We start from the raw sequence: 26,424 nt of genomic DNA on the forward strand, positions 1-26,424 counted from the left end.
TCATGATGCGAATCAGCATTTGGGGTTCACAGAAGGGATGTACAAAAGGGCCTTAATTTATTCTGACATTCACTCAGGTTTTCATCTGATATTTTCCTTTCTGCTGCAATTGGTTTATTTTACACAAGTTGTCTTCTGTTTCATCCTCTGCTGATGTGAAAACATACATGTTCTTTTAATGTATTTCATAGCACACAATAGATCTGCATGGTGCTATTTTTCTAGAAAAAGAGGTGCTGGAACTCATCATGAACACCTCCCTTGTTCTTTTAGAATGATAATGGTGCCCACCTGAGAGGGGCCAGAACTGAGTTCCAGCAAGTTCCAGCTGAAAAGATGTCCTCGACCTGCAGATCTCAGGCATCAACAGATATTTAGATATCAGTTACATTCCCTAGATGTTCCCTCTCAAAGTTTATGAGATTCCAGAGGTCTGAAATTCTCTGCTGGTCTGCTATGGCAAAAAAACCCTTGAAAGAGTCTTGTGACACCTGAAATACAAAGTTAATGAACTGGCTAAAGGTCCATCACAAATCCATCTTTAGCTACAATTCCAGCAGTAGCTCCAGGAGGTTAATCTGGACAGCCCAGAAGCCTCCCCTCAACTCTTAATATTCTATGAAATAGATTCTTGCCTTAATCCACCAGTTGTGTATGACAGGAAAAACTTGAGGTCCTGCCTAAGGTGGGTGGGACCAGAGGGAAAAGTAGGCAGAGTGATATAGGCACTTACCTCTGCACAGCCAGGCAAAAGGCAGAGGTTCTGCACACTCACATCTCTTTATCCCAGCAAGCAGGAGGCATTGCAAAGGTTCAGTGACAGATTACAGCCAGGCAAAAGCTCTCACTTAAGTAGAGCACAGAGCAGAGAAGATTGAGGGAGGTGGCATGGGGAAGAGCCCTGGATAGAGGTCTACATACACCCCCTGGGACTGATGTTCCCTACCCTTCTCTATGACAATAATACTTGAATGTAGGTCATTTGCTCTGTGATGAGGAGAGAGCTAGGGGCCAGGGCAGGGCAAGGTTCATTCTAGATGCAAGATTCAAGCAGCACAGAGTTCTGACATTGCTTCGGCAAAAAACATCCCAATTGTTTCCCCACTTGCACTAGAAGGTTCTCCTTTAATTAAAGGGGCCTAGCCCTCTCCCGTAGTCTCCTATTAAGGCAGAAATGTGGGGGTCTCTGGTCCTGCTGGCTTGCCTCTAATGGAATAATCCGAGTCTGAGGCCATTAGTGCCACATTCTTGGGCTGGAGGGACACTGACCCCAGAGGCTTATCCTGTAGCAGCATGCCTTTATCCTTCTGGTTCAGACTGTGGCTCTATGATCTGGAGAAGACTCTGACTCCTGGTTACCAATGGTAGGGGCAGAAAGAGTTTTGGTTGAAGTCCTCCTTTAACCAGGGTGTTTTTGTCCTTTGGCCTCTATATATTCCTGCATTGTGTCCTCCAGATTTAGGGTTGCAATCCAGCAACATCTGGAAGGCACCAGTGGAAGCCATGCCTGGCTATGCATGTGAAAAATCATTTAGGATTATTTTGAGAACAAAATTCAACAGTGATGCAAAACACACTAGGCATCCTAATCTGGTGTTTGTTGACTCAGAAGTAAGGCCCAAATAAATTAATGTGCATAGGATTGTTGCTATAGTCAGTAATATGATCACAGCTCTTAAATTGGCAGGCTGAAATTAATTTTAACTTATTGATTTTTATTCTAGCTTGTCTGTTGAATTTGGGCATGGTCTAATTTTTCCCATGTGATGAGTGAGCATAAGGTGTTGGTTTGTTAGATATGTTGCAATGTAGAGAAGTAATTATACCACTGACAGCCGTAGTATTAGTTGACAGGTTGTTTGATTGCTGTTGCCTCAAGGTCATATCTCTTTCAGTAGATTCAACAGTGCAGTGGAGACATCTTTCTATGGCTCCAGTTTTCATCAGAATAGCTGTTCCTGCAAGAAGCAAATCAGAGAGACAGATTCTCTCCCTTTATGTATATAAGAATTTCTTATTGTACATGATAACAAGTGTCTCATTTTTGATCTGGGATAGTATCCTCTTGGCAACTATTCTGTTGGTTGTAATCCTTTGAGGAATGTTTTGAAAGTAGTTTCTTACTAAAATATGGATAACAGCTCCTTTTTTGTTGAAATACTGTTCCTCTTTATAGTTACATTAAATGCACTCAGCAATTAGGAAAATGAGTCTGGAACAGACCCCCACAAGAGGTGATGGACTCTCCTTCCTTGGAGGCTTTTAAGCAGAGGTTGGCTGGCCATCTGTCATATATGATCTAATTGAGATTCTTGCATTGCAGGGCGTTGGATTATATGACCCTAGGGGTCCTTCCAGCTCTATAATTCTATGATTCTGTAAATATGTGCGTTTAAATAAAAGCCTTTTCCTTAGCACTTCAGATGTTTATGAATGTTTTGTGACATCACAACCACCTCAGACAATCAAACAATGTTCCTCCCCTGGTCTTGACTGTTTGTCCCATTGTATATGAAACTGCATATCTCATATCACCTTAACTTTAATAGTATTCTAAACTCGTTCTTTGGGGGAAGGTTTTTTTGGGCATAAATGGTTGCTCCCTTTTGGAACTGCTTTTAATTGCTGTAGTTAACTTTTATTTATTTTTTTGGTTGCTGCATTTTTAAAACCTTTCTCGCGCTGCTGTTTCAGTGTTTAATGGCTGCTTAATCAGTGTTATATTGTGCTCAAAATGGTCAAGTGTGCATTAAGTTTAAAGTGGTGTCAATGAAAATTGTTTGTTAAACCTAATTGTAATCTGGAAGCAATTTTGGGTGAGTGTGGGGGGTCATAGCTGTCAACCTTTTCATTTTTTTAAGGGAAAATCCTATTCGGAATAAGGGAATTTCCCTTAAAAAAAGGGAAATGTTGACAGCTATGGTGGGGGTTGCAGTTGGGAAGGAAAGTGTTAATCTTCTTAATATGCTTACACACACTGCATCCACTGCACAACTATTAGTTTTATATATTTTTACGTATGTCCCATTGGAAACTGTATTCTAAGTCCAAATGGGGAGACTAGGGAGGGGACAAAGACTAGGGAGGGGACAAAGAGGGGTGAAAGGAAATAAAATGAAAAGGCAGAATGAGGGGGAGAAATGGATGGTGTATCAGAGCCCTGCTCTTACCTGCTGCATCACACCTGGCAGTTTATTCCATTTCCCTGATGCTTCTCTGTTCATTTCCACATTATTTTTGAGCTTTCACATCACCCAAGAGCCACTTCCGGAAAACTAATGGAACACAGAGCATACTCAAAGCTCATTTCCTTGTTATTTGATTCCAAGGGGGTGGTAGGTGGGTGGGATGTGTTTGCAGCCCTCTTTACCTGGAAAATCACAGAAGTGACCAAATCTGGAGCGGTATGCCAGCGTGCAGATCTTTCCTGCAGTTTTCATGGCGGAATCATGAGGGCACAGAAGCACCCATGTGCAGAAAGGGCTGTTGGGGAGCAGTGACAATGCCATTCATTGTTGTTGTACCTAGGGGTTGGCTAAGCTGGCCCCTGCAAAAATAGCTCCTCTCTCGGTGCCTCAACAGAGGAATCTGAATTCTGTTGTGGGCCATCACAGCAGCAATTGCAGGGGTAGGTGGATATGCTGGTCAGCCAAATTTCATCCATGGGCCAAACATTCCCCGCCTCTGGAATAGAATGTGTGTCTGTGAGCGTGTGTGAGAGAGGAAGGAGGGAGGTATTTCTGGTACTACTGAAGGGGAGGGTGAATTTTGGCCACCATTGCTCCTGCTACTACAGCCTTTAAAATTACATAAATACTGGGCCCTCTCCTGGAATAACTGTTGCTGTATCAGGAAGGCTGATAAATTGATAATGCCCAGTGGGCACTTCCCACTGTTTTAGAAATCCATCTGTGTTTAAGAAATGTGATTGCAGGAGGAACTTCTCTTCCTCTGGCTCTAATTTTATTTGAAATACCCCATTGCTATATTGTCACTGTTGTTTTCTAACCCCTTCTCTCTTTTCCGTTCTCAAAAGGGGAAAGTTACGTATGTTCATCTGACAACTTTTTTAAGAAAGTGGAGTATACCAAGAATGTCAACCCCAACTGGTCTGTCAACGTGAAAACCTCCGCCAACATGAAAGCGCCTCAGTCCCTGGCCAGTAGCAACAGTGGTCAGGCCAGGGAGAACAAGGATTTCGTGCGCCCCAAGCTGGTGACCATCATTCGGAGTGGGGTGAAACCCAGGAAGGCTGTCCGTGTGCTGCTGAATAAGAAGACAGCACATTCCTTTGAGCAAGTTCTCACCGATATCACAGAAGCCATAAAGCTGGAAACAGGAGTCGTCAAAAAGCTGTACACGCTGGATGGAAAGCAGGTAAGACCATTTTGTTCAAATGCCCCCAAGACCTCCAAAGTTTCACAACAGTACAAAGAGTGGAAGGAAATACACACATAGAATTGTGTGGCGTTTGCTCCAAATACTTAAAAACACCATCAAATTCTTAACCAGCGAACCTCAGAATGGGAGACCTGTTACAACACTGGTGTCTTCTCCTCTCCCACATGCTATTTGGAGTCTTCAGTCAGTTTAGAAGCCAGGATTGGAACTCCTTCCTAAATTGAGACAGTGTCCTATTTGGAGGGTCTCATTTTCTATCCCACATCCACTCTTGCCACTTGATCATAAGCAAGCCCTACTCACATGATGGGTGAGAAGGTAAGCTGACTTGGTCATATGATGCTCGTGTCTACACTGAAGCGGTGTATACACTAATATCAGTCCCAAACAATTAATGTTTTTCCTTAACATGCTGCTTTCAATCTAGATTGATTCTAGGTCCTGCCATCTTCAAGGGTGGGTATGGCTACTTGTCACTTGTTTGAAAACCCGCCCCTTGATTAAGTTATCCTTGCCTTTTGCACCCTGCATATCTCCCAGGTGAATGAAGAAGGAAGTGGGGTTTGTAGTATTGGTGTACAGCCACCCAGTGTCATTGGATATACTCTTCTGCACACACACACTTTGCCAGGACAGCCTACATCTGTTTTCAAATTACAGTGCAGCATAATGCAGAATCAATTGGCAAGAAGTTTTGTTTTTTTAAATGAAACCAGTTTCTTGAACTGCTTTTCAGGCGCAATTCAATAAATAAAACAATGCAATAGATCTAGATTGTGTGTAGACTACATTGAAAAAGCAAGTACTGAGTCTCCAATTTATTCTAGAATAAAATGCCCCGTGTACACAGTCTGAGTGGCGTAAGTTAGCTTCCTTCACAACTGCACCACAAGTCGTTCTAGGGAAGGGTCCTAGCTCACTGGTAGAGCACCTGCCTGGCATAAGAACATAAGGAGAGCTCTGCGGGATGAAGCCAAAGGATTATCTAGTCCAGTGTCCTATTAGCACAGTGGCCAAGCAGATGCCCACAGGAAACCTGCAAGCAGGACCTAAGTGCAACAATGTTCTTCCAACTTGCGATTCCATTCAGCTGGTTTTCAGAGGCATTTTGACAGCGTTCTCTGCTCCAAATTTATCTAATTCTCCTTAAAGTCATCCACGTTGGTAGTCATCATTACATCCTGTGCGAGCAAATCAGGTCCCAGCTTCAATCACCAGTTAGGTATGGGATCCATCCCTGTCTGAAATCACTGTTGTGAGCACTGGCGGAGGAACAGGGGTGCAGGGGGAGCGTACCACCCCCAGCGGCACGATCCCGGTGGGGTGCCATCGCAGCTGCCCCCCCCATGCTGGGCACCACACCCTCAGGCAGCGCGCCATGCCCCCAGGAAGCGTGCCACACCCCTTTGGGCAGCGCACCACACCCCGGGATGCACACCACGCCCCTGCAAGCAGCGTGCCATGCCCCCAGGACGTGTGCCACCTCTGCCTGCTCTCCACCCCCACCCCCCGCGCCAGAGCTTGAAGCTTCGCCACTGGTTGTGAGACAGCATAATACTGACCTAAGTGAACAGTGGTCTGAATCAGTATAGAACCTCTTCCTTCCTTTCTCCCACATACATATTCAGCCTTCCCCACCTTATGCCTGATCATTAGCCATGCCGGCTGATGATGAAAGAACTGTCCTCCACCCAAAGGGTACCATGTTGGAGAAAGCTGGCAGGAAAATCACATCAACCTCCTTTTGAAACCTCCTTATTTGTCCCTGGGGGGGAAATGAGTGAATCTAGTATGTAGATATACCCCTCAACCCAGTATATTCAATATATGGGCAGCTAAGGGGGGTGGGATAGGGGCAGCTGCCCCCCCCCCAAAACAAGTAAATCAATAAAAATATTTAACTAACTGAGATTCTGCACCCCCAACATAAAGCCACTCCAAATCACAAAGCCTGGCTATGCCCATGGTTCAATATGCTAACTACATTTAAATGTAGTTAGTGAAAAACTGGGAATCCTTAGCTGAACATCCTTCAAATATCTGAAAGCTGCAGAGTGCAATCCTAAGCATATTTCCTCAGAAGTAACTCTCGCTGTGTTTCATCAGAATTATTCCCTAGTCAGCAGGCACAGGATTGCAGCCTTAGCCCCTTCACACTCTACAATTTTATAATCTGTTGCAATATCCTCTTCTCGTTTCCCTTACCCATGTTTTTCCATATTCCTTCTCTGATACTAAAGCCATGCTGACTAAGTGAACATCTACTGAAGCCTAAAATTAACCTGCCAAAGTGGCCACCATCTGTTCCTATAGAAGCCAGATTTTTCATGCCAGTGGTTATATTACTAAATTGTCACTGGTATTAGTATCAGGCGGGAGAATGCAGCCAACCATTGGAGGAAAACAGATGCACCAACACCACTGTCCTGAGCACCACTGAACTGTGAATATTCTCCAAAGGATTCTCCCTCCGCTGCTGCTGCTGCCACCACCACACACTTTGAAATAAACAATGCAGGCAGATTGTACCAGAGTATTATTTTGCTTTAGGGCACAGTCTCAACAGTTCTCAAGCTTCACACTAGTCAGAACGTTTTAAAGCAAAATGGGTTGCTGTCTGTCTAGAAACAAAGTGAGTTGGAGGAATGGGTAGAGATCATTTGGGGTGAACAGATTCCCCGGCATATTGCATCCCATTATTACTGTGGAGGAGTCTGCTGAAAATGTCGTGCTCCTCTTTCCTTTGGGTTTATTACTGAGATTTTCCAAAAGTATGTCTGGAATTGGCACATGGACAGTTTCCTGAAGGTTTAAAGTGTCCTGCTGTTCATTGGTTATCTCTCTCTCACACACACACTCCTCAGCCCCACCCTGCTGCTTCTAGCGTGTGCAGATAAATTAGGTTACAAAAAGGAATGTGGATGCAATTCCTTATGCACTGTACTTCATTGGTAACTGAGGGCTAATCCACACTTCCTCTGGTCCCACTGCTTTTCCCTGGGGATAACTAACTGCTCTTTAGTGTTCAATCTGGTTTCACCCGGGTTGCCATTTATTCCAATCTATCACTAAAGAGCAGATTTTTCCTTGGAAACCTGAGGGCAACAAGCTGATGTGTGGATTAGCCCTTAGACTGAACACACACAAGGGACTGAGAACGCACATGTCCAGCAGTCTGAATGAAGTCCAGAAATAAAATTTTAAAACTGAGCATAGGAAGCTGCCTTATATTGACTCATACCATTGGTCCATCTAGATCAGTATTGTCTACGCTGACTGACAGCAGTACTCCAGTACTGCTGGAATCTTTTTCAGCCCTACCTGGAGATGCCAGGGTTTGAACCTAGAGTTTTCTGCTTTCAAAGTGGAATCTCTAGTGCTGAACTGTGGCCCTTCTCCATAATGCGAATGCCAAACTCTCTAACTAGCTATCTATATACATCCATTCAAATAAACTGCGCCTTTCTTTAGGGTAGTTTTCAAAATGAGGAAAAGGACTTCTAGGTGAGCTGATCTAGGACCCTCTGGACTCCCTGCCCTTTGACTTCCCTACCTCCTAGGTCCTCTTCCCCGTCCACATCTGTTCCACAAAACTTCTCCTTCTGACAAAACTTCCCCTACCCACAAAACTTCTGCTCAGCCAAACTGACATTGTTGCCTTCCCTCACAGACTTTGGAGTACAAATATTTTTACAGCTTTGTTCCGACTTGTGTGCAACGGAGGGCAAGGGGAGTCAACTAGGGACTAAAGTGACATAAAGCTCACAGAGCCAATGTCCTAATTGCTCACATTAGTGAGCAGGCCTAATGTGGAATTTTTTTTAAAGGGCATCAAAAGAGTTTCACATGACCAACTGGTTTACTGGCATCATTGGAGACCTGAAGGAACGTCTCCAACCCCTTCGTTCAGCCCGGACACTGAGATCCAGCTCCAAGGGCCTTTTGGTGGTTCTCTCACTGCAGGAAGTGAAGTAACAGGGAACCAGGCAGAGGGCCTTCTTGGTAGTGGTGCCCACCCTGTGGAATGCCTTCCTGTCAGATGTCAAGGAAATAAACAACTATCTGACTTTTAGAAACCATCTGAAGGCAGCCCTGCTTAGGGAAGTCTTTAATGTTTGATGTTTTATGGTATTTTTTATATTTTGTTGGAAGCCGCCCAGAGTGGCTGGGGAAACCGAGCCAGATGGGCCGGGTATAAATAAATTATTATTATTATTATTATTATTATTATTATTATTGGCTTTCAGAAATCTCCCTAAAGTTGCATTCTTTTTCCTAACCTCTGACAGCCAGAACATCTCAAGTTCTTGACTTGCTCATCAATTGAATGGTTCCATTGGGTTATAAGTAATGGCTTGAGAATGTACAACATGCAGTCAGGATCTGCATGTTGTGCAGGGCCTGCTGGAGATTAAGCATAATAACCAGAGATTGAACAGAATTCAGCCGATATATACACATTCCCCAAGGACACGGTCAGAGACAGTAACACTTCTGAATACCGGCTGTTTGACACCACAGGAGAGGAAGATGCTCTTGTGCTTGAGTCCTACTTGAGGGTTTCCCAGAGACATCTAGGTGGTCACTGTGAGAACAGAATGCTGGACTAGACAGGCCATCAGCCTGGTTTAGCAGGCTCTTTTCATCTGTGAAACATGCACAATTTTCTCTTAATGGACAGGTTATTTGCTCATTCTGCACATATAAGATCCATATTTGGGGGAAGGTTATCATATACACCTACCAAAAACAAATGGGGAGGAGGAACATTGGCTTGCTATTCCATAGCTTTTATTTTCCTAAGTCTTTAGCTAAGTGCTGCTGCTGCTTCTAAATGTTACCTGTCTTTTCCAATGAAGTTATATACATATTCATGTGTCAGGACATTTGTGGTTTTACACACCAGAGAATTCCTAGCCCTGTTAGAATGTTTCCCTCTAGCAGTCTTTGCCTCTACAAGGATGTAATGTGGCAGGTGATAGGTGAACTCCAGATACCTGCTGGAGAAGCAGATGCAAATGTGTACCAAGGCTAGGTCACTGCTAGATTCTGCAGAGCTCTGTGAATTTGCCACCTTTGCTTAAATGACCCGTGAAGTGAGATAGTTCAAGCAGTGGAAGAAGAAGTTAGTGAACAGCCGTTTCCACAGAAGGTACAAATACAAATGAAACCATTGTTTCCAGAGCTATGGTGGTGCCATTCTTCAAGAAACAACACCTAACGTGATTGCTTCAGACCCATAACATTGGCTACACATTGACATGTGGGTATTCAGTAGTTCAGGGGCAGCTAACCTGGTCCCCTCAAGATGTTGTTGGACGACAACTCCCATAAGCCTCCACTAGCATAACCAATGGTCAGGGATGATGGCCATTCCTGCTAGCTCATACTGATGAGGTGACCAAATGTTGCATCCTTGAAAGTAGGCAAGGTCCCCAAATCCAGAGAGAAATGTGGGCTTGGCCAGAGAATCATAAGGATCCCTAGGATGAAGGTTGGATTGGCCAGGTTTGGTATCTAATATATTAGAAGTCTGTTGTTTTTCACCTCAAGCCACTGATATCAGGGATAATATCGATTGTAAAATGGTGTAGAGAGATTTAAAATGGCACCACCAGGGAGCAGATCTTTTTCAATGAATCATGACTTTTCTATTATATCCTACTTTGCAAAATGGAAGATAATTTAAAACCAGTTTGAGGGGGGACAGTTTATATTACATACACAGAGGAACACACACACATACACACACACACGGAGTGCAAATATACAGCAGCTGGAACAGTGCAGAAGGTCACAGCTTTTGCAGCTCTGCTCCATGAAGAACAATGGAAATAATAAGTGGTATTGACTCCACAGGAATAATTATGCAGCCAGTCTGCCTGCAGGGCAGCAGGGGAGAACAGGACGGTGAGGTCCTCCGTTTCTATCCCCATCCCTCGCCATCTGTTCTCTGCCACTTAGCTGATATCTGGTCCACTGGCAGGGCCTGAAAAAGCTTGTTCTTCTCTTGGCAATCTACAGACATCAGTCCCTACCATGTGCTGATGGGCTTGAAGGCTCAAGAGCCTGGTAGAGGGACTTGACCTCAGATACCATGTCTGGTAGAAGGGCAAATGGCAGTCTTTCCATCCTTTCTCCTTTTTGACTAACTTACGTATATAAAAGTATTTGCTTGGACAGTGAAATATACATCTTTTTTAAAAAAAAGCTGGCTCGAATGCTTGGTGTAATTCTATGTTCCCTATTTCTAAGCTATGTGAATAGAAATAAATGTATTCGTACTCTCCTCCAACATCTCATGGCTCCACAAAGAGGATTCTTATGCACTTGGTGAATTTCTGGGATGCACATTCTTTTACTTTTCTGCCGAACTTTTTTGCATTAGGCTTTCTTGATCTTGGTCTAAGAACTTATGGAAGCTTCTACTGATCTGATCTTTTTATATTTTGATTTACTGCATGCTCTAGGTTGCTTTGTTGGCTGTTTGTCAAAAAATCAAGACATGCGCAAAAAAATGAAAAGCCAATCAACCAAACAAAAAACCTGGTTGGAACAGTAAATAAGGGTGGGGTCAATTATTTATTTACTTCCAATATTTACAGACTGCTTTTCACCATAAATGGTCTTGAAGCAACCAGTTTTTAAAACGTCCATCATCTTGGCTAGTAACTATTATCCTACTTACCTTCCATGAATTTCTCCAACCCTCTTTAAAGCCACCCAAATGTGTAGCCATCACTAACTCTTGTAGGAGCTAATTCCAGGGTTTAACTATGTGCTGTGTGAAGAAGTGCCTCCTTATCTGTTCTGATTCTTCCAGAATTCAGTTTCAGTGGGTAACCCCATCAGATTCTAATATTATGAGGGATGGGGGCGGGGGACCTCTCTCTGTCCACTTTCTCCAAGCTTGAGGTTTCCAGGCCTGAGGGGGCCCTGAGCAAAGTGTCCTCTGGTGGGTCTCTTTCTTCATCAATGGGCCCTGGAGGGCTTACCTAGAGAAAGAGAGCAACAGTCCGCTGTGTATTACGAGATGGCTTAGCTGCCATTTTAATTTCACATGGTGCCCTGAGACAATGTCCCACTTTCACATTATGGGAAATTTAAATTGCAGTAGACTTAAAAGGGGCCATGTCAGGCAGCAGCCCTGGGCCATACCAGGATGCTGGGTGACGGCAACTGCCCTGGGACACCAGGTGCTGATGCTGACCCAGATTAAAAATAACTTGAGTATATACTGAAAGATTTGTGAACTTCTTAAACCTGAAAAGCTTTCCTGGAGAGTTCATTTCTGGACAACTCAGCTGTAATGGGACTGAAACACTCCCTCTCGCCTTCCTAATGCAGCCATATCAGAAACCTTATCAACTGCTGGCAGACTGCAGGATTACATGTAAATGAAGTATCAAAGGCTAGAATTAGAATATTAGCTATGATGAATATGACTTTTGCATGCTCAAGTGGGCTTCACAGTGGATTAAAAGCATCCTAGCCTACATCTCTTAATTCTTGCTGAAAGTTTAAGGCACTGTTTTCACTGAATTTTAATATGGTGTTATTACTTTCTGCGATACTATGGATTTTCTATTATTTTAGACAACTGCAGTCACTGAGGTTTACATCTGGACAAGCATATGTCAGGATGAAATGAAAGCAATGAGACTTTTATAGCCAAACATGCCAGTCAACAAACTGCTTCATTGCCTGTGTAGGAAATTTTTATTTTTAACTTTTTGGCATCATTTGTTGTTCAAAATTTGAAATGGAGTTTTGCTGATGTTGCTAGCCTAGATCTTTAATCCTTGTTTTTCGGTGTGATTAGGGACTTGCCATCAAATCACCCATAATCACCAATGATTGCATGTTCTCTGCATATTTTTTTAAGCAGCAAAGGAAACTCTCAGCTGTGCATAACAGCAAGGATTTGGACACCTCTTAATTACTAATGTTAAGTATTCAATTGGCAAATCATCCTCATTGCATGCTAATTAGTGTCACAGTCCAAAGAAGAGGTGGGCACAATATAGACTATAAGCGCCATGAGGTCCAAGATGCCTGTTTTAGAAACTGTATTCGTGTAGTCAGTGCAGCCAGATCTTTATTGGAATACAACTTTCATCATTCCTGATCTGATGGGTGTTGGCCAAGAGCTGACAGTGCCCACTTTGCTACCACCACTGCCGTAAACAACTGCAAATATATATATAATCTATAGGCAAACATGAGTACCGAGACAGTACAACTGAGTGGAGAAAATATTGCACAGCTCTCATGAAGAATTCCAACCATAATGTCTTCCTCAGGGTCTTGGTCTCAGTGCTGCCTTTGTAGAACTCAGTAAGGAAAAGGATGGTGACAAAACTCAACCTATTGCCCATTGGGAATGATAAGGGGGAAGGCAAGGAGCCCAACAGTAGGTGGAGACAAAGCCCATGACAGGCAAAGCCAGAGCAAAATAACACCCAGCACCAACCAATTTTAGTTCCTCTGCCCCTATCCTGGACCATCACTGGACTGCTTGTAAATACAGTGGTATCTCAGGTTACATACGCTTCAGGTTACAGACTCCGCTAACCCAGAAATAGTACCTCGGGTTAAGAACTTTGCTTCAGGATGAGAACAGAAATTGGGCGGTGGTCGTGTGGCGGCAGTGGGAGGCCCCATTAGCTAAAGTGGTGCTTCAGGTTAAGAACAGTTTCGGTTAAGAACGGACCTCGAGAACGAATTAAGTACTTAACCCGAGGTACCACTGTAAGAAGATAAGCAGGTGGGAGCTTGTTAAGGGCAGGCTGTGTTTAGTGAGGCAGTGCTCCATTTGCCTTTATGGGTTAGCCTCCTTTGACAGCCGTGTTTGTGCTTGAGCTAATAAATAAATAATAATAAATACCCAGAGTCTCATCCTGCAAAGCCACAGGTGTTTTGAAGGCCCACTCTCAGCACGAGAGGCTATCCAAGGGCAATATTTAGGCCATAGGACAAAAACCATCTTGATTCAATGTCTCCCACCTTCCCTTCTTCACGTGCTTCCTTCCCATAACTCATGGCTTTGACTGGTGTGTGTATTCCCATTCCCCCAACCTCCCATTGTGTAGTCTGGCAGCTGCAAGGACGAGTTGCTAGGTGACAGCCTCTGCAGCACAAAGCGCTCCGGCTGGGCAGGTCAGTCCTGCCATTTTCAGACAGCTGTGCATAATTTCTATTTCCCTTTCTCTCCCTGTCGCTAAATCACAGGACGCCGAATCAGCATAAAACATCTAATGGAGATTAAAGGACTGCACTTATTCTCATTGCTTTATTCTTCTTTAAAAACAGTTCTTTGGTGAAAAGAGATTGCACATGGGTAGGCTTGTCTTTGACTAGAGCCAGACCAGTGGGGTTAAAAATTAATGTCAGGCCAGAGTATTTTTTTTGGCATTTAGTGTATGTGCACGTGTGTGTGTGTGTAAATACACTCAAAAGATTGGTTCCAGTAGCACCTTAAAGACCAACTAAGTCAGTTCTTGGTATGAGCTTTCGTGTGCATGCACACTTCTTCAGATACAAATTCAGATTTATTTTTGTTTTGACTATGGCAGACCAACACGGCTACCTATCTGTAACTCAAAAGATTGGATTACTCATTGTGGACAGGCAAAATCAAATAACAGGTGGAGTAAGATTACCTTTGAAGGAGAAAGAGCTGTAACCTGTAGCTCAATGGCAGAGTACTTGGTTTGATGCCCAGAATCTCTAGTTTGGACTGGGAATGTCCCCTGCCTGAGATCCTGGACAGCTTCTGCTGGTCAGTGAACAGTTCTTGTGCTGTGTGAGTCAGTGGTCTGACTCTATAAAAGGCAACTTCCTATATTTCTGCAAGGGGGCTATGAAATTAGCTTCCTTTTCTTTGTTAGTAGGGGAAAAAACTTTTCTGCTACTTCAGGGAGCCAGTTGGCTGACCTCAGTAATGCAAGGGTGTTCCCTTTGTAATTTAAGAACCTTTGGCCCTCCAGATGTTGCTGAACTGGAACTTGCATCACTCCCATTGCCTGGGGCTGATGGGAGTTGTAGTTCAGCAACATCCGGAGGGCCGAATGTTCCTTGCACCTGGTATAGAAGGCCATTCCCAGGCAGGTTCTTGGGAAGGTGGAGGAGATGACTGCTCTAATTGAAACAGAGTTCGCCAGCATGCAAAGTTGAGATCCATTCCAGAGACACATTCTGACTCTGTGCACTGCTAGAAGATCAGATCCAGATTTCTTAGATGGCATCATTGTAATCAATGTTAGCCCTATTCAAAGTAGACCCACTGAATCAATGGGATTCAATGGCTGTGTGTCTTTAAGTGTGATGACTACAGAGAGTGAAAAGTCTTATCTTCTATGGGCAGGGAGCAGGGGAAGGTGGAACCCTGATCATCAAATGCTGATTTTCAGAGTTGAATGAAATTGTAAATGGAGATAGATAAACAGATGGTACCTGAACATGAGCACATGAGTGGGTGGGCCATTTGGAACTAGGATGATCTTCATTCTAATCCTCTTTCACTCAGCTAACCCTGTTCCAGCTATTATTATAATGCTCACACACCTTGACTGAATTTCTCGGAAATGAGTTCATTGGTTAGATACAGACTACAGCTGGATCTGCTGGGCTCCTTAACAGTAGGGTTGCCATATTTCAAAAAGTAAAGAACAGGACACCCCAAAAGTTGCTGAGCTTTTTTAAAAGGAAACACCCAAAATTGTTGAGCTGAAAAAAAAGTGACTTTTCGGTTGACTTTCCTAGGATCCAGGACAAAGCACTGCCTTTTGGAAATCCCTCCCCTCCAGACATCAGTTTGGAACACAGGTTGACATATGTCTGTCTCTGGAGACAATGGAAGAGTGTGCCTTTGGGGATGAAGTCAAACGGTTGGAGAGTTACAGCACCTGCTGTGGCTGTAGAGACCAATATGTTTTATTGCAAGTGGGGCAGATGAAGTTGTGTTGCTCCGCTACTGGAGAGGAAGAAACATCTCTTAATTGTGGGTTTTGGCCTACTTGTCAAATGCCACCTACATCACAAAAACAGAGTAGTCACAGCGGTGTTGCATTCTTGCCCATCTGTGCATTGGGAAGAAGGATTTGTGTATCTGGCTCTGCTAGAAGTAAGAAGATTAAATCCTTCAATTAGCATAGGATTTGACACAGCAGATAAGACCACAGAGCCCACTGAGGTTTCTGCCTCTTTTTGATTTCCTCTCAGGCAGTGCAACGGCTCAGATGCACCAGTGCTAATCAAGATGCCGTATGCTTGCTCAGACCTTAGCTTTTGCAGGGGCTTAAACTCAGAACCTGTTTTAATGGAAGAGGCCATAGCACAGTAATAGAGCGTATATTTTGCATGTATAGCATTCATGATCCAAGGGGAAGGTCACCAACAAGGAGGGGTGGTAGCCAAGATGAGGCAAGGTAAAGGTCAGAGGGAGTTCAAGGTGGAGAGAGTTCAAGGTGTTGGTTCAGGACCAAGCGCAGTGTTCCTGCCACTGAGGCTGGACATTCAAGTTGTCTCACCTAAGTTCTGGAGCATCTGACTGAGTTTCAAAGCAGTACTAGATGATTATTAGTCAGAGGGCAGTTGCCAGTTCCTTTGTCTGTAAACAATGACTTCTTTGTGGCAGCTGTGGGGATGTCTGCTTAGGGTTCCCTTGGGGCACTGAAGAGTCAGTAGACCAGCCGTCAGTCTGGCAGCTGAAGTGTCTCCTGAGAGCCCAGGGGAATAGAGCTCTGTTGCCAGCAGATCCACAGAGCATGGATCCATCCAAGCTTCAGTTGCCAAAGAACTCTGTCTCCAAGGAAACTTTATCTGGGGTCACGGTACCAGATCCCAAGTATCTCCAGTTAAAAGGTGGAAAGGTTAGGAACATCCTCTGCCTGAAGCCTTGGAGCACTATCAGCATAGATAACACTGAGAAAGATGGGTCATTGGTTTGATGTAGTACAAAGCACTTAGGAGGGGGGCAGCAAGTAGTTTGTCTGCATCTGGCTAGCTGAAGCTTTCCCACCCCTGCCTTGGAGCACAAACACATGAAGTTTCATTATACTGAGAGGGGTCTGCTGAGTACTGAGTACTGTCTGCAATGACTGGCAGTGATCCCCTGGGTTTCAGGTAGGGATCTTGCCCCAGCCAAGTCCAGTAGCTACCAGAGTATTCAGACTCTAGAGTCATATGTGTCAAGTTCCAAATACAGTCATACCTCATGTTACGTCCACTTCATGTTATGTTCTTTCAGGTTACATCCCACGGCGACCTGGAAGTACTGGAAAGGGTTACTTCCGGGTTTCGCCGTTTGCGCATGCATAGATGTCAAAATGATGTCACGCGCAAAATGTGCAAAATGATGTCACGCGCATGAGCAGAAGCGGCAAATCACAATTCACGTGTGCACAGATGCGCCATTGCGGGTTGCGCTCTTTTCATGTTATGAATGGGCCTCCGGAACAGATCCCGTTCACAACCAGAAGTACCACTATAGTATTTATAGACCACACGGGGTATGGATGCTGATCAGAACATGTACCCTCCAAAGCCTAAACTGGAGGCACTTTATATGTGGTTCCTTTTTGCATGTGCTAAGCTGCATCTACAAAGACAGGACTGAGGCTTTTCCTCTGAACTGGTACATCACGTCAACGTAGCTTTGCCAGTCTCTGTGGCTGGTCCTTTGGAAGGAATGCTGGATGCATGTGGCTTATTAATTCCGCTGCCAAGTCTTTTCCCAAGCTGGCCTTTTGTTGTAGCTTATTTCTCACCGCAGAGCTCTTTTGATTCCCAGCCCCCTCCTCTCACTGGAGCTTCAGTTCCTCTTGGCTGCTTCTTGCTCACTCCATTGTTACTCCATTTTCAGCCTGGAACTGCATCTCCCCAACATGCACGTCCAGACTATTAGCAAAGTTGGTCCTTTCTCTCTTTTTCTCCCAAGTTCATGTGACCTGTGCCTTTCTTGGATCCAAATACTCCCGTGCATTGACTCAACTCATGTAAAAGAGACAAAAGAATTAGCAAAACATAAGCTGGGATCACCAGAGCCAGCTGGCAGTTCTGTGTGTATCTGTGTGTGTGTGTGTGCGCGCGCACATGTGCGTGCGTGCATACAGAGGGGGAAAGGTGGGTCACCAAACTGTTACAAATGCTTGTTTTGACTTTTAAAAAATGAACTAGAGTTCTCAGAAACAGTTGTGGTTTTCCTTAGGAATTATACTGCTATGTCATAAAGTCCTGCGGAGTGGGGGCTGGCACATCCACATTCTGAAAACTGTAATTTAAAAACCAGCTGAGTATGATTGAACATGCCCTGAATGATACATTCAGCAGAATCAAAGGATGCATGTTTTTCCTAGAGTTGCATGCCTAAATGCTTTGCATATACACCTATACACCCACAAACCCCTTTCTGTCAATAGCGAACTAGCATGGCAGAGATGGAAGTTCAACCTAGCTTTCTCCCATGCATGAAACCATGGCTGAAGACTCCATCCCACCCCTATCAGACAAGAGTCTTGAAGACTCAGAAGATGCAGAGGATTTGCATGTGAACCAAAAATCAGCTGCCCTCTTAGAGAATTTTGATACTACTTTCCTTTCAGAAATAGCATTTAGCAGTACCTTTTTATAGGGACATTACTGTCTTTTCTGAAGATTAATGTTTGTTTTGATTCAGCAGTAAACAGTAGGTTTTCCTGGGGAAGGCGGTGAGACAAATTAAAAAGGTCTCAGACCTGTGCCTAGTAATCACACAACAAACAAAAGTGTGAATGAGCCCTTACCCTTATGTTCAGCAGTCAGGGAGCAGCTCATTTGGTTAGAGCACGGTGCAGATAACACCAAGGTTGCAGGTTCAGTCTCTGTATGGGACAGTTGCATATTCCTGCATTACAGGGGGTTGCGACTAGATGATCCTCAGGGCCCCTATGAACCGTGCAGTTCTATGGTTCTATGAAACGCTTTTTATCCGAGAAGATCTGTTCATGGTGCTGAATGCAGGTTCCATTATCAAAACAACTCTGGGCAACGGAAAGGGAAATAAACTAGGATGACCCTTGGTATCACATCCTCATGCAAGACCTAGTTTAATTATTTGATCATCCTGATAGCCATACAAATTAACAAACCGGCTATAAAATGTTTATGTTTTGGCATATAGTCATGTCACTTTCTTGAAGAAAGGAGAGGAAAGTTTATCCTGATGTTAAGTAATATTTACATTAACATTCATTATGCATAGAACAATCAGCCAGAAAAGGGAAGAAAGCAGGAAGGTTTGACATTGTAGGTTATTTTTGTCTATATTTGCACTACAATTTAAATTTAAACTAATATTCAACTTCCTCCTCTAAGTGTTCTTTTTAATAGATGTTTCATACCGCACAGGATGACATGCATGCATGCACGCACGCACACCCCAATTTTATCCTCATAGCAACTGAGAAGTAGGTAGGCTAGGCTGCGAGACATACACGAACTTGGAAAAGCCAGCCAGATGGGTTTTTTTAAGGATTTGAACCCAGGGCTCCTTGGTCCCAGTCCAATGGTCTAGCCAGTATACCACACTGGCTTTCAATATGTTAAGTATTGAACTATTTCCCCTTTTGGCTGATGAGATGTCATTATGTTTACACACGTATGCTTACTTTCTAAAACCCCATCACAAGCTTATCTTAATATATCCAAAGCATACAGTTGCACTGTGGACAAGTTTCATTTCATCTTTTCATTTTGAGTTTGGACCATTAAAAACATGTGAGATCAACTGCTGGTGCATGTTCATAAGTGTACTTACTTACTTACTTTAGATTCCGGCATATAAGATGACTTTTTAACCGCAGAAAAGAGGTTAAAAAGTCAGGGGTCATCTTATACGCCGGGTATGGCTGCAGTGGGCGGCGGGCTCCACTCTACACCGGGAGGAAGCTGCCCAGCGATGCTAAGCCAGCTTCGCTGGGCAGCTTCCTCCCGGCACGGAGCCCGCTGCGCAGCAAAGCTCCCAAAGCGTATAAGGTGACCCCCCCCCCAAATTGGCAGTCATCTTATACACCCAGTCGCCTAATATGCCGGAATCTACAGTACTTTAAATTGTTATATATCCACAAGAGTTCATACAGTACAAACATGGAAAGCTGTCTTATACTGAATCAGGTCATAACCTTATGTAGCATAATATTGTCAACACCGACCGACAGTGGTTCTCCAAGGTTTCAGAATACGGCCACTCCCAGACCCACTGGTGCTCTGTCACTGAGGAATAGTCCTTCAGACATATTCTTATGCCTCAGGGCAGTTCACAGGACAAAATCAAAATATAAAACCACAAAAATATATAATCAAAATAACAACAACAACCCAATACCCCCCACAAGAGCCACATTTTAAAAGGGCATAGGATGTCAATCAAATCAACCAAAGGCCTGGTTAAAAAGGAATATTTTTGCCTGGTGCCTAAAGGTGAAGGCACCAGGCAAACTTCCTTGGGGAGAGCATTCCACAGACAGGGAGCCACTGCAGAGAAGGCCCATTCTTGTGTTGCCGCCCTCCGGACCTCTCAAATAGGAGGCACACAAAGAAGGGCCTCATATGATGATCGCAGGGTCCGGGGAGGCAGTGGCAGAGCAACATGCTGCAGCCCCCGGAGCAGAGAACAGACGGGGGCATGGTTGTCACGCCTCCCAGGGGCATGATGCGTCGCCCGTGGGGGCATGGCACACGTCCTGGGGGCGTGGCGCATTGCCCACATGGGTGTGGCATGCATCCCAGGGTTGCATGTGCTGGGGGTGCAGCTGTGATGGCACCCTTTCCCCAAATGGTACCCAGTGCGGCACACTCCCCTGCCCCCTTCATACGCCAGTAGAAAGAGGCAGTCCTTGAGGTATTGTGGTCCTGAGCCATTTAAGGCTTTATAGGTCAAAATCAGCACTTTGAAGTGGGCCAAGCAGGCTCCACAATGTGGAAGAGGACACTTGGGCGATTGTGTCAACACCCGAATCTATTTGGGTGTTCCAGAGGTCAGCTAGGGCTTCGCCAGCTGAACCCCCCCCCCCCAGCCATTTGGAATCCCACTGGATCCATCAGCCTCCAAGAGCGGACCTTCCTAATAGGTCCCCTGCCTCTGCGGAGGGGAAAAGGTCTGACAGCCTAAATCTCAACAGGAAGTGATCTGCCCATGACAAGGGACTAATGTTGATGTCCACCAACTTCAAATCACCCGCTTTCTGCCTACTCGAGAAAACAAGATCCAGATTGTGGCCTGCCATGTGCATTGGGCTTGTGACATGTTGGGACAGCCCCATGGTTGCCTTGACAACCATGAAGTACTGAGCTACCCCAGAGCCCACTGTCTTGGCATGGATGTTAAAGTCTCCCAGAACCAGCAGTCTGGGAGTCCTCAATACCTCCTCTGAGACCAGCTCCTTCAGCTCAGGCAGGGAGACTGCTGGGCAGCAGGGTGGGCAGTAAACCAGCAAAATCCCTAATCTGTCCTGATTGCTCAATACCAGAAAACACTCTAAATCCCCCCCCCCAACTGTACAGAGAACCTGAAGATAAGAGAAAGAATCTGTATAAACCACAGCAACTCTCCCTCCCCAACCCTCAAGTCTGGCCTGATGCTGCACTGAGTACCCAGGTGGGCACAGCTGAGTAAGACCAGCTCCACCCTGTTCACCCACCCAGGCCAGATTTCAGTGATACATGCCAGGTCAGCCTCCTCATCCAAAACCAGATCATGAATGAGGGAGATTTTATTCTGGACCGACCTGGCATTCAACAGCAGCAGTCGCAGGCCCGAGGCATGGCTGATATGACAACCACAATGCCCCAGGTTGGAGTAGGAGCTGGCACACAGCACAGTCACTAACTGTCTAGGCCGTATGCCCCTTACCCAGCCTGCCCCTCCTCCCATGCAAGACTTCCCCCTACCTAGAACCACTGTAATTGTGCCTCCCCCTGCTTTCCCCCACTCCTTTCCTCCAGGAACATCCCACAAAATGCCCTTGCATATCTAACTGACCAAGTGGATAGAGGCAGGATTATGGCCCCCAGGCTCTCAGCAGGGTGGTCCCTGCTGTGCAACAGCAGCAGTCCTTATGAAGCCTGTCAGGCCCTGTCCTGGGCCAGGTAGATAGAGGCACAAGGATGGCCCCCAGGCTCTCAGCAGGGTGGTCCCTGCTGTGCAACAGCAGCAAGGACCACCTGGGCCAGGTGGATAGCAGCACGAGGACGGCCCCAGCAGGGTGGTCCCCAATGTGCCACAGCAGCAGTCCTTATGAAGCCTGTCTGGCCCTGCCCTGGGCCAGGTGGATAGAGGCAGGAGCACGGTCCTCAGGTTCTCTCTGGAAATGAAGTGATGAAGAGACAATGATGCCAGGAGCTGAGGGAATCTCTGGGGCTGAATCATTGGCATCAGAGGATGTCAGCAGGGAAACATTTTCAAAAATGAATGATGTGGGAAGCACAATCCATTGAAGTTCTTCTCAGTAACCTCTGGCAGAGATCTCTGCAGAACATAGTTCTCTAGCAGCTGCTTCCTATGATCCAAGGAAAGATTTTTTTTAAAACCAGTATTGGGCTCTGTGGTGGCTCAGGATTCCTCCTCTATGGCTGAAGCTCCCAAGGTGTCTGGCTCAGTCATTCCATAGCTGACCTTGGTGGTTTGCCATGAGGTTAAGTAGTAGAACAAATAATGTGGGCAAATGTGGGCAGACATGAAGGGAAGTCAATGACTGAGGCTCTACCACTAATCCTTCCTCAGTGTATAGCTCTGTAGTGGATTGGACTCTCTTCCCTAGTCCAATCCAGGCAAGCTCCGCCCCTCCAACAAGCATGTAGTGCTGGCTGAGGGATGGGACATTCAAGGAAGGTGACATGGCCACCCACCTGTCACACCTTGTGTGGGACCATAGCCAGCAATACTGCCAATCTCTTACCATGCTTGCCACTCCTTCCCTCTTGGCACTGGGCACAATGAGGCCCTCTGCTATGGAAGCCAGGCCAATCGGAAGTGACTAGGATTTAAGCTGCAAAGAATACAGAGTCAAATCTATACTAAGCATCTGTTAGTTATTAGCATCTAGCGATGCAATCCTTCTGACTTAATTCTCTTTAGCTTTAGCCTTTGCAGTTCTGCAGTATGTTTGACCCAAATATCCCCATTGTGGTTTTCATATTTTTACACTTCCGTTCACATAAGTTGAAAGGGCTTCTCCTAAGTCTGTTGCAGGAGTTGGTTTAGAGAGCCAGTTCATGGCTCCTTATCAAATTATTGCTAGAGCCCCAAAGGCTTTCTGAAAACACCCTCAAAAACATTCTCCATAGACCCGCCCCATTGCGTCTTCTGCTTATCTCCACTGCTTAAGTACTTACACTTTCAAATTCATTTAGACACAGGGCTTCAGGGAATTTTTATCCTCATACTGATAATAGGAGCATTGTTTGATTTGTTTCAGCCATTATCCTTTTCTTTTGGTAGGATAAAAAAGAGAACGCATTGTATCCACTTAGGTACTCCATTATATTCTGGTGAAAGTATGTAGTGATTCTGCTGCTGCCCAATGGAAATGCTGCCACCCAGTATTGCTGAGGTTGGAAGAAAGGATGAGAGGAGAGGAACCATGATCTAAAGCTGTAAAGATTCTGCTGCACCAGCATAGATGTCTTTTAAAGGGACCAGGTAAATGCATGGATGAGCCAGTGTGATGTAGTGGTTAGATTGTCAGATTGGCACCTGGAAAACCAAGGTTCAAATCCCCCACTCAGCCATGAAGCTCCCTGGGTGACCTCTAGCAGTCTCTGTCTCTCAGCCTAACCTACCGGTACTTCACATAGTTGCCATGAGGGGGATGAACCATGGGATCCTAGCAGTTCAAAAGAAGGTCAAGTGCAGACAAATAGGTACTGCTCTGGCGGGAAGGTAAACGGCGTTTCCGTGTGCTGCTCTGGTTCGCCAGAAGTGGCTTAGTCATGCTGGCCACATGACCCAGAAGCTGTCTGCGGACAATCGCCGGCTCCCTCGGCCTATAGAGCGAGATGAGCGCGCAACCCCAGAGTTGTCCACAACTGGACCTAATGGTCAGGGGTACCTTTACCTTTAACTGTATATTAAATGCTCCTATGTGCTGCTATACACGTATATTCTGGCATCTGGAGTTAGTAACTATGAAGTTTATCAGTGGCTACCAGGCAAATTTATTTGTTAGAAACCATTGGCCAACACAATGCAAACAGTATAGAAATTTATCTTAGAACAGGTGGTCCCCAGCACATGGGATCCTATGTTGTGCAATGAAATTTTGGGCTGTTGGGCTGCTAAGGTGAACTGTAGGTGTAGCACATTTATTCCCATCCATCAGCAAGTAGCAGCTACCTACTCCTTGGAGAATTAATACAAGGAACAACGCAGTACATAATGAACGATATTTCCCACCTCTTCGTGGAACAGGTATGCAAGTGACATTTTGCAGGTATCCTGGCATATCTCCCATCCAAATATGCTGTGGGCATAGTTTCAAATCTCAACGCTATAATTGCCTTCCTCAGCATATGAATTGATGATTCAAATGAAGCTGGAAGTTGGAAAAATTAGGGCAGACAAAAGAAGAACAGTGCATAGTTAAAACTGTGGAATTTGCTCCCAGAAGTGGTAGTAATGGCCTCAATTTTGGATGACTTTAAAAAAAAGAATTAGACAAATTCATGGGTGATTAACCTTTTCATGGCTACTAGCTATGATGGCTTTGTGCTGCTTCCATTGTTGGAAGCAGTATGTCCTTGACTACCAGTTGCTGGATATCATAAGTGGCAAGAGCACTGTTGCACTAAAGTCCTACTTGTAGGCTTCCCATTGTGGCATCTGGCTGGCCACTGTGAGAACAAGATGCAGGACTGGATAGGCCTTTGGCTTGATCCAGCAGGGCTCTTCCTATGTTCTTATGCTCCATTTAAAGAGCAGCGTGATGGTCCTGAACCAGTTTCCTTCCCAAAGCAGCTGTTTGATGCCTGCAAGGAGACGTTCAGCAATTGTGTTGGAATGGTAATCGAACATCTTTTCCAGCTGTGAGCCTGAGCTGCTGCTGCTGCTGCCATAACCAAGTTGCCCATAAACTCTTTGTTTCGGCAACTGCTGCAGTGCAGAAAAAAAAGCAGGACAGGCTGGTCTGCAGCCAACCTTCTGGATTTGTTAATAGGGAAAGATGTCCAAAGGGAAAACTTTTGTCAATATGGCCTTCCCTTCGCTTTGCTTATTTGTTTTGTAAGGTGAGAAAGACCCCCATCTTTTTATTTAAAAAATAATTTATTTCCTTGTTGTTTGGCCTCAATCCATGGTTTCAAACATTCATGGTACAAATTTAAATAGTAGCAGCAATCCTGGGGAGCTACTGATCAGCAGCAAATCTACATTGCTAGCAATGCTTCTGCAATTCTCCTCCCATTAATGTCTCACTGGATTTCAAAGCTCTGAATTACTTGGTCTTCTTTCCACAGTGGAGTGAACGTATTAGGAATTCTCCACCATTCCATGATTTTTTTTCAAATTAATTTTTCTTCAAAGCATGGTGCTGCAGCTTCCAGTCCTTGTAGTTTATTTGCATCTTGCCATTCTACTCTCTGCATTGCCAAAGCAATCCAAGTACTATCCGCACAACCCACCATGCCAATTTATTGCACTCTTATCACAATGACTTTACATATGAAGTTGCCTTTACATAGAAAGTTGCCATTGGCCCATTTAGCTCAGCACTGTCCACCCTGACTAGCAGCAGTGATTCAAAATCCCAGATAGCCCCACCTGGTGATGCCAGGAATTGAAGCTGGGGCCTTCTGCATGCAAAGCAGATGCTCTATCACTGAGCTTAAGCCCTTCTCCCCCTTAGTCAAGGATTGCTCTACCTCCCACCCTTGGTGGCAGATTTACTTCTGCCTCTTGGATCACTCTGGCTCCTTAGGATGGCCATTGTCAAATTCCATTGGGATCTTCATTCTTGCATGAGTTAAACAGATGGGAGAATATCACCAACTCTGTATTTCCTGTCATATTGATGAAATGAAGGAAATAGCCACACTTGGCATATCCACCTCCTCCTCCCCATTTTACATCTCTTGAAGGTACATTTGTGAGTCATGGGCTAGCAATATCAGCAAGTGTCTGGTTCTGCAGGCCAGAAATATGAATCTTGGGGGCTTATAACACGTATTGCAAATAAAGGAAATATAATGACAACCAAATTCTTCCACGGCTTACATTCAGACCAAAGTCAGAGAATACTTCTTTTCCACCCCCATCCATTCAGTCAGCTCCTAAATACCCTCTCATGCATCCATCCATTCATCCAACCAACCAACCAACCAACCAACCAACCAACCAAACAAACAAACAAACAAACAAACCCCAAGCTCCACCAACCCGCCAGTGATTCTCCAGCCCACCTTCTATCTCACCCCACATAGCTGAGGGTAGGTAATCAATGGCAATAGTAGGAATTGATTTGGATTGAATGAGAAAGGTTTCAGGGTTGGTTAAGGGTTGAGGAAGAGGCTGAACAATGCTGCTCCCCTGACAAGTCCGTATTGGTTTGGAATGGCTCAGAATAAACTGCGCCAAAATTACCTAATTTTTCTAAAGCTGGAGGTGGGGGCTCAACTCTCTCTAGCATGGGCTGCTCTTTAACCCTCTCAACTACTTTACTCCAATTGCTGAATGACCACTGAGAAGTAAACACACATTCACATCCACCCACCACCCCACACTCATAAGGAAAGAAGAGCTGCATTGAAATGGTATGAGGAACATGACAGATGGTGGGTAATGATGACAGATTGATTCTAGATTGACATTGATAGAATTTCACCCTTTGGCTCTTGAGTACCTAATGCATTCCATTTTTTGCCGTAGCAACTTCAAGATACAAACGGTTTTATTTGCATCTTTCTCGTTTGCCTGCCAAATAAAAGTGAAGACTCTTCAAGTTCTACATTTTGTCAAAACATAGCTCTGCTGATTTGCTTCTGCCTATATGC

The 26,424-nt window shown here is 44.9% G+C and overlaps 1 protein-coding gene and 1 long non-coding RNA gene across 5 annotated transcripts in view; one reads left to right on the forward strand and one right to left on the reverse strand.

The window, feature by feature from the left end:
• The window catches only part of DCX (doublecortin), a 114,504-nt gene that overhangs the window by 17,146 nt on the left and 70,934 nt on the right, over positions 1 to 26,424 (forward strand). For all 4 annotated transcript variants that reach the window (XM_083722430.1, XM_083722431.1, XM_083722432.1 and 1 more), the window contains exon 3: positions 4,037 to 4,377. In XM_083722430.1, the coding sequence (XP_083578556.1) occupies positions 4,037 to 4,377 (341 nt within the window). The remainder of the gene's footprint in view (positions 1 to 4,036; positions 4,378 to 26,424) is intronic.
• On the reverse strand, positions 1,695 to 13,446 carry LOC310836826. Its single transcript, XR_014560235.1, has 3 exons — positions 13,408 to 13,446; positions 11,090 to 11,396; positions 1,695 to 1,958 (listed from the first exon to the last, which is right to left on the reverse strand). It is a non-coding gene; the product is annotated as an uncharacterized lncRNA (long non-coding RNA).

The sequence above is a fragment of the Podarcis gaigeae genome, assembly GCF_964106915.1.
Source record: "Podarcis gaigeae genome assembly, chromosome: Z".
In the NCBI taxonomy this organism is placed as follows: Eukaryota; Metazoa; Chordata; class Lepidosauria; order Squamata; family Lacertidae; genus Podarcis; species Podarcis gaigeae.